Source organism: Gymnoscopelus microlampas, assembly GCF_963454915.1.
Source record: "Gymnoscopelus microlampas genome assembly, chromosome: 12".
Lineage (NCBI taxonomy): Eukaryota > Metazoa > Chordata > Actinopteri > Myctophiformes > Myctophidae > Gymnoscopelus > Gymnoscopelus microlampas.
Window position 1 is genome coordinate 32,338,212 of NC_139949.1, and position 12,630 is coordinate 32,350,841.

The 12,630-nt window shown below is 40.7% G+C and overlaps 1 protein-coding gene across 10 annotated transcripts in view; it reads left to right on the forward strand.

The window, feature by feature from the left end:
* Window positions 1–408: 408 nt before the first annotated feature.
* The window catches only part of LOC311056637 (unconventional myosin-XVIIIa-like), an 84,153-nt gene continuing 71,931 nt past the window's right edge, over window positions 409–12,630 (forward strand). For 8 of the 10 annotated variants that reach the window (XM_084073418.1, XM_084073409.1, XM_084073408.1 and 5 more), the window contains exon 1: window positions 11,012–11,111. Coding sequence is in view for 2 of the 10 variants with exons in the window: in XM_084073413.1 (XP_083929539.1) it covers window positions 1,556–2,545 (990 nt within the window). In the remaining 8 variants the exon portion in view is untranslated. Of the gene's footprint in view, window positions 504–1,434; window positions 2,546–11,011; window positions 11,112–12,630 lie in introns of those variants that run through there. The other 2 variants (XM_084073413.1, XM_084073410.1) reach the window with 1 other exon arrangement.

The following is a 12,630-nucleotide window of genomic DNA, read 5'->3' on the forward strand; positions in this document are numbered from 1 at the left end:
TATGAACATTCAACATTGGATCAATTGTTCATAACCAATACCAGGGAAAAAAACAGAAACGATCTGACCTTTAACTTTTTATTTGCTTGCAATACCACAGATGGGTTATGTGAGAGAGTGTGTCTGTGTGCATTAATGCATGTGATGGTTGATTGTGGACCAACAAACAAATAAATAAAGGAATGAAGAAAGAAAGAAAGAAAGAAAGAAAGAAAGAAAGAAAGAAAGAAAGAAAGAAAGAAAGAAAGAAGGAAAGAAAGACAGACAGACAGACTCTTTCCTATCTGACAATGACAGGCGGTTAGTCTTCTATTGCAAATAGAGACCAGGAGAGGTCACTGCTGGTTAGTTCACAGCACACTGGTTGACAGGCACACTAACATTACCCTGCACAGTGCACACCCGGCTGTCAACTCCAAGAAAAATGCGAGAAACCTCCCGATTTCATCCTACACTACCTACTATCTCATGGCAGTCATCAAAGTCCATCTACTGCTTGCAGGGTAAGTGTTTATAACAATGTTGATATATTGTATGAGGCGCGGGTTTATTTGCATTGTATTTGCCATTATACTGAAAGTGTTTCCCTAAATCCTCTGGTAGTGTAAAGAATGAGGGCAAAGCAGATTAAAGGGAGCGCGTTACGACCGGACGAGTGACAATAACCTTGCAATCGAGTCTAACCTAAAGCCAGAAAACGTGAACAAGAATCATTTCTTATTGCGTGTGTTAAAGTTTTCATTTTAGTAGTAACAAGTGGCTGCAGATCGATACAGTAGGCTATGATAGTTAAATCTTATGACCTATTAACTCGGCCCATATGGATAAAAGTATGCATTTATCTTTCGGGTCGGCTATGTAGCTAAACGTAGACTATCAAAGTTTCAGCTTTCGCAGGGAATCATATTCACAGGTTGTAGAACTGTTAAGCGCTTGCTGAGACAATTATTTTTGCTTAACTGGTCAAGTGCATGAGATTGATGACGAATCTCTTAAATTTGATCATTATTATGGCTCAGGCTCACATTATGCGATACTTGCTGATTGACATGACGACTCAAGGCAGTTCCGAGTTTCGACCTAGGAGTTGGACTTTTGTATGCACAAATTGATGTCACTATGTCGGCCCAATCCCTCTGTCACTTTCATACCATCTATTAGGCTGTCATTTTGAAAAATATAGCTATTTGTATGCATAGCCCCTCCAAAATGTGCTTTTATTTTTCCATTTTAATTTTAGTCACACAAACATGAGTACGATGCATTATTGGATCTCATTAACTGATTGATCTGTTGTTGATTGATTGATTGATTGATTGATTGATTGATTGATTGATTGATTGATTGATTGATTGATTGATTGATTGTCATTTTGTCATTAGAGGACTGTGTCAGCTATTACTGACTACTGTTTTACATTTATCACCCTTCTAGATGTGTTCATGATTTGGGTGGAAAGCTACGTTTGATGACATTGAATGGAACTGTGGCAGAATAGCTTGCATTACCCTGCTCCTTCTCCAGTACACTCTGGCATTGGCAGAGAAAGTCAAGCATGTTTCACTTGATCAAGAAGGACAAGGAGAAGGAGAAGGATTTGGGCAAGAAGGAGAAAAAAGACAGGAAGGACAAAAAGGAGCGAATGTCCCAGGCGGAGATGAGTAGTCTGGAGGAGATGAGCATCAGGAGAGGCTTCTTCAACCTCCACCGTGGGAGCTCCAAGAGGGACTCTAAGACCAGGCTTGAGATCTCCAGCCCTATCCCGATCAAAGTGGCTACCAACACAGAGCTCAACCTGACAGACTTGACAGACATTGAGCGGTATGACAACTGCAGCACCCGCAGGCAGGATGTGGGAAAAATGCCTGCGGCCAGTCCCAGCGATGATACCATGGTAGATGGCCTGGCTCCTCATCGTAGCTCTGTAAAGGAGCGGGCAGCCAAGTTTGGTGAACTGTCTAAGCCCAATCCTCAGTTGGGCCAGACGCACCTCTCCTTTCCCCAGCAGAGCAAAGAGAACCACCCAACTCCTTCACCTCAGATAGAAACCAGGGTGTTGGAGCCACAGCAGCATAGACATGTCCTGCAGTCCCAGGGCTCCAAGAAAAAATGGGTTCACATCCCAGAGGTGGTGGAGAAAACCTTCCCTGGTGTGGACCTACAGCTGCCTGTGTTAGTGGCTCCGCCACTGCCAGAGCCACGGGAATTGGAGCTGCAACGACGTAGCACTGGGGACTTTGGCTTCTCCCTGCGGAGAACCACCATGTTGGATAGACGGCCTGATGGAGGGGTGTGCCGACGTATGGTGCACTTCGCAGAGCCAGGCGCTGGCACCAAGGACCGGGCCCTGGGCTTGGTGCCTGGAGACAGGCTGGTGGAGATTAACGGGGTCAATGTGGAAAACAAGAGCAGAGATGAGATCGTGGAGGCGATCCGTCAGTCGGGAGAGTCAGTCCGTCTCAAGGTGCAGTCCATTTCGGAGCTGAGTGAGCTGAGTTGCTTCTGGTTGAAAACCAGCGAAGGGCCAAGCAGGGAGGTGTTTGATGTGAGTGTTACATACATTGTGATTATTTGTGAATTGAAATGCATTCACTTCACATGCAGACATCGATCCTATCGGTGGTTCAGTGGTTCCTGTTAGAGATGCACAGAAGCATCTATGCACTATGTATATGGCATAATGTATGTTTTTTGTTTCATTATGTTCCATGTACCTGCACAGAAACAGAATGTTCTCGTCATCATGGCTGACGAATACAAGAATGCTCGCCCCAAAACACGCTTACTTAGCTGGTTAAGTGTTAATTTGTTTGAATTAACAGATTAATCTGTTGGAGTGTTAAACTTCACCCATCTGCTCAACCAAATGTTACCTGAGCAATTGAAGGTTTACATGAGTAACCAAAGTTTTGAACGGCCTCAGAGTGTGTGATGGAGAGTATATGGCCCAAGACACTCTACCCTATGTGTTGCTTGACAATGTTTTTACATTTTCAACTGAAAAGTATGATATGTCGACTCAATACGCTATTGTTGTTGAGCGACACTTGCTTCGTGCAAATATAAATCGGACTTTACAGTGTCCCAGAAAACACCAATTATGATTATCATAGAAAAAGACAGGTCATTTGAAAAAATGAAAACGCAAGTGTGAGAATGACCTAGAAACAGCAGCACTATTTATAGGAGGTTATAATAAAAGCTGGATTCTGGATCTCAGGAGTAGTAAACTTTAGAAAAATGCTATGATTCTTGAGTGTCCTGCTAGATTCTTGTTTACTTGATTCTACTCTATGGTCTAGTCATGAGAAATTGATATTAAAAGTCAATTGAATCTGTGTTATTTGTTACATGATCCTTTGGACTTTTGTAAGGTGCTGTAAAGGATTTTATTGTTCACTATGCCTCATAGTTGGACAATCATAATGCACGTGTCTAGTTATGAATAATTATAGTCATGACTGCAATGTGTTGGCTGAACAAAGAGGCCTGTTCTTATAAGAAATCCTGCCGTTCAGGTTTGTTTTCAGTATCTCTCTCTCTCTCTCTCTCTCTCTCTCTCTCTCTCTCTCTCTCTCTCTCTCTCTCTCTCTCTCTCTCTCTGTCTGTCTGTCTGTCTGTCTGTCTGTCTGTCTGTCTGTCTGTCTGTCTGTCTGTCTGTCTGTCTGTGTGTGTGTGTGTGTGTCTCTCTCTCTCTCTCTCTCTCTCTCTCTCTCTCTCTCTCTCTCTCTCTCCTTTTCTAATTTATTTCATAACTAACTTTCGTAATTTGAGATGGTTTGCAGGTTAGTTGTGCTATCACTCACATTTGCATTAGCGCCATATAGTAATTTGTATTTATTATGTAATTATATATATTTTTTCATTTGGCACATAAATATAGGTATTATTATTATTATTATTATTATTATTATATAGATATTATCATTTGCTCACCTGTCAAAAGTTTGTAGTACAGTATGTATTGGGAAAGGTAATGCCTGTCAAACTTGAGCATTTGTGTATTAGTAGACCTTCATGATTCAAATCTTGTCAATGAATACTCTTGATTGACAACAGCATTTTACGTACATCAACAATGTTTGATATATTTTAAGAATCTTAATGGAGCACTTCAACCATGTTCAATCTTACCTTCACATCATTTGCTCTTACTAATGCTCATAAGATAGCACAATTTTGTCTCATTGGTGGGCTATGGACAGTTCAGAAACCAGCCTACCAAAGACATCACTGATGGGCATTCCAAGCTAATAGAAACTACAGCCTTTCTCTTCTTGGAAAGTTAGCATGCTGAAATAGAAGTCATTCTTATTACATTAATAAATAAATAAAGTTTGAAATGTCCAAACTTGTCTACCGATAATGTCATTGGTTTCATAACTGTCCACAGCCTTCCTTTGAGACACAGAGCAATAGTAGTTAGGACCAATTATATGAAGATAAGATTAGGTTAAAATGGGTGAAGTGGTCCTTTAAGAAATAGGCTATTAATTCAATTTTCCTTTGTAGCACAAACAAGCAGCATTTACATGGATTCTTGAATTCATTCTGCACCAAATTAGATTATATAACTATTCTGGGCCAAGAACCAGCAGCTGAATAAATCAAAGCATTTGTTTATTGGTTGTTTGCTACTGTCCACTCTGCATGAAGCCAGAGCAACTATTCTTCTGTTGCAGCCTTTCTAGTACTGACTGTTCTTAAAGATGTCAGTCTGTGTGGTGGCTTTAGGCAGCACAGGCCTCAGATCAGCAAGATTTCTTCTGAGCCAAGGCCTCTCATTGAAGCCTAGCCTTGTTATAACGTGCAATAATATGCAACTGTGTGTCAGTAGGATCCCCTATCTCCACCCCTCGTCTATTAAAAAACACACTCCGACTAACTACAGCAGCCAAAGTAAGACAACTTAGCTTGTCAAGTGAAGAGCTATTAAGTTTAAATGTATTTAATAGTTAAAATGGTTACTTTTTCCTTAACAGCCATTAAGCCAAAAGTGCAGTTGGGGGTCATCTTGTGTTGTCATAAAGCATGAGTATGGGATAGAGCGTGCAGATTTGAGAGAGAGAGAGAGAGAGAGAGAGAGAGAGAGAGAGAGAGAGAGAGGGGGGGGGGGGTGTTCTATGGTGAGCTTAGGGATAGGAGCCAGAGGTTTGGATGGATTTTGATTACATGCTTGACAAAGGAGGGGGAATCTGCAACATGGATGGCCAGCGTGCTCACTTCACATATTGGTCGTTAACGTTTTGTCTCATGCAGCCTGTTGGACTGATGAAGTTATTGACCTGAAAGGATGGATTCAGAGTTAGAATGTTCTTTCAGCATCTGAAACTGAATTGTGACAATGATATTGTAATGAGGTGCCCTCACTATAATAACATGTTGAATCATATGTTTCATATGCAAGGCCTGAAGTATAGCACTGTAGATATTCATCTCACAGTTCAGCTACCATCTACTTTAGGGTACTATCTTGGCTGTTGGCTGGCAGGAAGCCTGTACTGAGAAATAACTTAAATATGTGTTGTTATCAGCAGACTGATTTAGGTGAAAATTCATAGTTGTCAGTTTGAACTGTGACAATGATATTGTATTGATGTGCCCTCACTATAATAAGATGTTGAATCATATTTTCCATATGCATGGCCTGAAGTATAGCACTGTAGTTTATCTCACAGTTCAGTTACCATCAACTTTAGGGTACTTTCTTGGCTGTTGGTTGGCAGTGAAGCCTGTACTGAGAAATAACTTAAATATGTTATGTTATCATCGACAGGGGCTAGGAGATGACTGGCAATGGTAGCAGTGGCTCACAAGGACAGCTAATGTTGTCATTTCATGTAATAGCTCTGTTAGTTATAGCTCATTCCATTGCATTTGCTATCTGTCTAAGGGCCACACAAGGTTGTGTCACTGGAAATTAGCAAATGGTTTAATCTCAAGCTGCCCATTTAAATTACATCATTCCCATCTCCAGTATGGTGTAATGGTGATGCTAGTAGTACAGAGCATTAACACAGACCTGGATTAGAAATGGGCGGTTCCTCTAAGGATAAAAATAAAGCTGTTTGGTAAACGTTAGAAGCCTGTCTTAAGAGGCCATTTCTGTGTTTTTCTATTCAATCCTATTGAGCAACCTGTTATCGGCTTTGCCTCTGGGGTAGATTTTGATATTGATATTATAAGGAAGCAACACATTTTTTACTGTTAAAAATATGAGACGTGTTGTTTTGGAATTGTCTAATTACATTATGTTGTGCTACTTACAGGACAGATACGTAAAGAGTGTTATTTTATTAGCACTGAACTCTCCCTACTGTAAAAGTCAGTTCTTGGTTTTCTCTTTCTGTGTGCTTCTCTTTTGAAGAAAGGTATCTATTATTCAGATGAGTGAATTGCCACCTGTGTCTATACTGTCGATGTGACTTGTGGTGTTTGAAAGCTACCCACTGTGTAGAGGAAATTATGATAAAGCTCATCACTACAGCATGGAAACCTCAATTATTGTATGTGTACCACGTGTGCACGTGTGTGTGCGCTCGGGTGCGTGTGTGCATGCATGAGCATGTGTATGCATGAGTGTGTGTGTGTGTGTGTGTGTGTGTGTGTGTGTGTGTGTGTGTGTGTGTGTGTGTGTGTGTGTGTGTGTGTGTGTGTGTGTGTGTGTGTGTGTGTGTGTGTGTGTGTGTGTGGTGTGTCTAGGTATATATGGAGATGTGTGACCTTGTATGTTATGGAGTTGATTACCTATTAGATGCATTGTTCACCTGTTTGTTGAAGGAACGGTGCAGTAGTGTGCTAATCCATGTTTCCCTTTATGCTGACCCTGGAATGGAGTTGAGTTTTAAGAGCATTTTAAGAGTGTCGTACAATGGTGTATATGCAGTGAAATAGTAGATCTACTGTATACTGTAAGCTTACAACGGGTTGCAAAGTATATATCAGAGTTTTTATTTAATCGCAGACGCAGTACATCTAAACCATAGGTGAGACACCACACACCAGTGTCTGTATTTTAACCCACTTGTCCTTCAGCGCATTGCAATGACCTGCTTTCTGTAAGAAGTTCTGTGAGTCTCAGGGCTTTTCACTTGTGCTTTGTAAATTCTGGGTCATCTTCACTTTCCTGGATTTCATAATTCTAACTAGAGTACTGTGGTCGCATAATGTATTGGTTGTGGCTCCCAAACTGACTGTTTCCAAATTCTACAAGCTCCAAACCCAGGAGTTGGAGGTCACTCACTAACTATCTAACCGCCCTCCCAGGGCTTTATCCAGTCCTTACACACTAACCCCATGCCTAACCGTAACCATGTCTACCCTATTGCCTACACACTACTATCATTTTAATATTGTTACACCCGCACCTAGGTCAGCTTGGCTCTGGATGTTTGTGCAATGCATCGTGGGTATGCTACTTAATTGTAATTTATTTCAAATCTTTATGTCTAGATAAGACATTTTCCTCAATCTATATATTTTATTTTATTTATTTTATAGAAAAAATGGGGGTTGGTGTTTTCATTGAACATTTTTCACTTTAAGGGTCCTTATCTAAATTGAATTAATGAAAGTAGAGCTCATATCTATGACAAAGAAACAGTTCAGGTCAGACTCTACAGTAAGTGGGTCAGAATCATTGTGTTTAGGGTATATACAAGCCTTAATCTTTGGTCAGTGCATACAAACAACCCTCAAGCTGTGTCCTACTCGCACACTCTGGGGATTAACCAAGTGTGCTAGATAGGCCAGACACACCCTATGTTTAGACTGCCCATGTAGACTTGTAGAATGGTAAACCTCTGAACATGAGGATGTAAAATGGCATGTTCTACACAGCTTTATTTGTTATTTGAAGGTGAAACAGTGGGATCATGAAAATAGTATTGGCCTCAAATACAGATCAGTGTGATAATATAGCACCATTTATTTATTTGTTTTGAGTTTTTACGTTGTGGCTTTGCAGTAGTCTAGCCGTCTTTAAGAGGGTCGGCCTGTGTGTCTGTCTGTCTGTGACGCGAAGCTCAGCCAATCAATTTGAAAAAAAGTCAATGGGTTGGGTTGGCCAATCAGGGAAGCCGGTGCCCACACCCCGAGTTTGAGGCTGTTCGGTCAGGACAGACAGTCATACAGAGATTCTGTGAATTAATAATACACAATGGAAGTCAAAACCGTGCCCATATTTGGAGTCACACATGTCATAGATGACTGACCTCATGACTGATGTCACAGGCTGTTTTTTTTTTGTTTGTTAGTTTTCTTTTACCACAGATCTCACTGGTCCTGAATATTTGCCATAAACATGCACCTGGATGATGCTATCATTATGTAGCCTATCTCTGACAGGGTCATGTATTAAATCAACCTTCCACTTAAAGAGTTAAAATAATAGATAGCTAAGATCAAAACAAAAAGTTAAAATAAAAGAGTATAGTTTTACTCCTGAGGCTACCCGCCTTAACAACTTAACTGAATCAGTTGAATAGCTACCTCCAGGCGCGGCTCCCTCTGTAACATGTGTTTTGTCAAACTGGTTCTGCCACAACACATTTTAGTGAATTACTTCACAAGCCTCACCGCAAAGACAACAGTCACACCTGTTGTGTAGTAATTTGTATGTAATTTGTATTTGTATCAACTCTATATCTTTTTTTATTGGGTCAATTATATGGGTTCATTCCATTATTATTTTTGCCTGATAAGACAAAAACAATAGATTGACAGTGTTTTATTCAGCCATTCAACCCAGGTATGATAAGAAACCACAGATTTCATGCTCTGAAGTATCCTAGCCTGGTCGTGAAGTATGGTTGTAATTAGTTCTGACTGGGTGTGACAAGGTGTCTCAAGCCATACCTATGTCATTAGTCACGTTTGCACACGATACTGTTTACTTTGAAATGCTAGAAATGCAGATTCATGTGCACCAGAAATGGGGAAGATAATTCTTGCCATATCAGGACTAACCTAAAAAACACTAGTACTAAGGGCTTTGTTTTTAAATGTTTTTCACTGATTAATACAAAATAACATAAATAGGTCAGCATAATGTGAAACCAATACTTTTTGGAGGCTGAAAATCACAGGTTTATGGCCCCATCTTGTGGTGCACTGATCACAGTGAAAGTTGTAGCACTGATTTTCACTGACTGATAGACGGGTTTCCGAGCGACGTCATCACAGAGCAGAATGCGCAATCTGCGCATGCCTGGGGGTGGAAGGCGCGTTCGAAAATACAGCCCTGAGCGGCAGTGAGCGCACTGGCCAATACAAACTAATAGGCGAGTGTGCTCCGGTGCGTAATTTCCAAACGCACCCATAGGCTTCCCCCCGCAGCTGCGCGGTCATATTCCTCTCAATGTTTACTAACAGGAAACCTGTCTATAAGGCAAAAATAATAGATGGAGGTCACCATGAAACTACAATGCTCAAACTTTAAAACGGTTTCCTCTTTGAAAGTGTTATATTTATTTAGCCATTCATCCCAAGTATGATAAAAAAAAACAACAACACAGATTTCATGCTCTCTGTGAATTATGGTTGTTGCAATTAGTAGTCACTGGGTGTGACAACACTTAAGTTGACTCTGGGCATAACTATGCCATTTCTCACATTTTCCCGTAGCCTATGTTGCTTTGAATGCCAGAAATGCTGATTCATGTTTAGTAAATGCACCAGAAAAGAAAAACAAATATTTTCCATATTAGGACTAGAACCTGACAACCACTACTAAGGTTTTTTTTTTAAATGATTATTACGGGTTAATACTATGTAGTACAGGTATATAGGCCAGCAGAATGTAAATCTAATGCATCTATTTGGGCTGAAACTCAGGTTTATGGCTCCCTCTTGTGGTGTACTGGTCACAGTGAAAGTGATATATTTTCCCTGTCTGTTACATACAGCCAATGGTTGCAGAAGAGAGAACGCTGGAGCAACACGGACAGTTTAGGCCTTTTATTTATTTCGGTGCAAGTAAAACAGATAGACTGACGATTCGGTCTTTTGACCTTCCTCAGAGTCATGTGACAAACTGTCTGTGTTGCTCCAGCGTTCTCTCTTCTGCATCTATTGTCCCTACCCTTGTGACGCACCGGACTGGCCGTTTAAGGCTGAGTACAACGGTAGAATCCCTTTGTTCATACAGCCAATGGTGTGTGTACAGAGGTGACACTCTAACGAGGTTATCCCTGTCATTCAAGTAAAGTTGTCTGATTATTTTAAGTATAGCCTATAGGCTATTTATGTATGGGTGAGTCTATGTAAAGGACCTTTATATAAAACTAAAAGGAAAATAATTCATTCATTGAAACAAAAATAAAAACATCAAATTAACAATGCAACTAAATAATAATAAATGCAATTACATTAATGAAACTGGTTTTCCATCGCATATGTTGCATATAGTATTTCAACTAGCACTGAGCTGAGCGGCTATGTGCACATGCGTGCGGGTGCAATCATAAAATCACACAATCATTATGCATTGTTAGATTTAAAGCATTTACTTGTGTATGTATGTGAGTCAATAGTGTCAATAGTGTGGCCCGTACAAAGAGATAGGGTGGACAGTAAGAAAGTGGATGCAATCAGTTTACGTTTTTAAGTAGATGATGACTTGTATTGTCATGGCTTATATTGCTGCAATACTCCCACATTCTTTGTGCCACTCGGTGATGCACTTTGGATAGTACCACCTGTTGTTGTCGGAGCCCACCTTTTAGTTTCCCTCTCAGTGGTAGATGTGTTGGGCACCCAGCAGGGGGCGGCAGTGGCAGGAAGAGGTTAGAGAGGTAATTGGTGCGGCACCACCGATCTATTAATAGCCCCCCATGTATCCCAGCAGCTGTCCCTCTTCTGTCTCTCCGGCCTGCATCCGGAATACTGTGTCTGCCAGGGTCCTATCAGATTACCCCCCCCCCCAACCCCCACCCCGCCCGCCCCTCAGACCTCACCGTACACTGCTGACTGTGACGTTCAACCCGTGTGGTTTCCCTGCCTACTCAACTCGGACTGAGGTCCGTAAAGCTTTTCCCAGACCCCCCTGTCTCATCCCGACTTGCAGTGGCAAGAGAAGGAACACTGGAAAGCTGACCAGGTCGGGAGACGAGGTAACAAGCTATAGGCTCCTGGACTCTGTGTGGCTCACAGTGTGTTTTCCCCTACCAGGCGTACATTCCATTAGGGCACTGCCTCAGAATGGCCTGCTTTGCTGCTGAAACTATTTATAGGAGTGGACGCTGATGAAAGCTAGGCCAGGGATGGTGAAACATGTTGCTGCTCCACTTGACTTCAGCTCTGTCTCATCAATGAGGACAAAGGTCCATTTTGGACTTTGTTAGACTGGACCTAAAACAAATCTAGAGATAGTATAGTGTGTTTTACTAAATCGATCTAGCAACATGCAGCTTGACTATATACTACTGTGTGTGATTCAGCAAATGAGCTGCTTGCTTATGTTGTTATTTGACTAGTCATACTACTGACTGGGTGCTGATTGTTGCCAGTTTCAATAACCTTCCTTATTGCTTTTGTGCGATTACCATTTATTTATTTATAGTTGAAAAACAGGTGCATGTGGTACTACTAGTAAAAGAAAATAGTTGATCTAGCCATTCTGTGTTGTCAACATACAATAAATGATCTACTTAATAGTCTGTTGCCTAGTATTCCAACTGAAACTTGTAAGAGGTCTTGTTTGGGGGGCTCTATTTGCCCATACTTTCAGTATGACATGTTTATTAACTTGAGGGTCTACACTATGAGCCATTTAAGCCCTTTGAACCAAGCGCTCAATATTCAGGGTTAGGCCTGTTCTGTTTGCCAAATTATGTTTTTGATGTGTACTTTCATTCCTGTGTTTGTAAAGTCTGTTTGTCACTTACCAATTCACTAATGTCGTAACTTACTTTCTGCTATTTCTTAACCCATTCAATCCGGGAACGCATCTGTGTCATTTTTTGATTGCTTTGGCTATTCAAAAATAACAGATATACAAGCACAAAATACTAGCACGGCACCAAGTGCCAAGTGCCATGCTATGAACTTGTAGATCTGCTAAAAAAAATATATTGTGAACATTTGTGCAAATCTTTGAATATTTAACTCTGTTACAAATTCTGGGGGTCCCTGGAACAAAATATTTTGAGATGGGGGTCCACGGCCGAACACATATAATTTTTGAGAACCACTGATATTATAGCAACAAAGGCTTTTTTTTTAAAATTCATAAGACATTTGTAGAATCCCCAGAAGCAAAGATCTGAGTTAAAAATGTTTGCTTTAAAAAAATATATATTCAAAGATTTGCACAAATGTCCCACGATTTCCCCCAAAAAATAGCAGATCTACAAGCTCATAGTGTGGCACTCTGTGTCGCGCTATGAGCTTGTATATCTGCTACTTTTGAATAGCCCAAAGAAATCTAAAAATGACAAAGATTCTTTCCCGGTTTGAATGGGTTAAAGAAAGGATCCAAATTATCAATATTGCGGCTGTTATCATTTTTAATCTAGTATACGTCATAAAGTGAAGGACTATCCCTAGATCCTTTTTAAAACCATTATGCAGTGATTAGGTCCTGGCTTTTTGGGGTCTATTTTCCACTCTCCTTTCTCCAGCTATCCATTT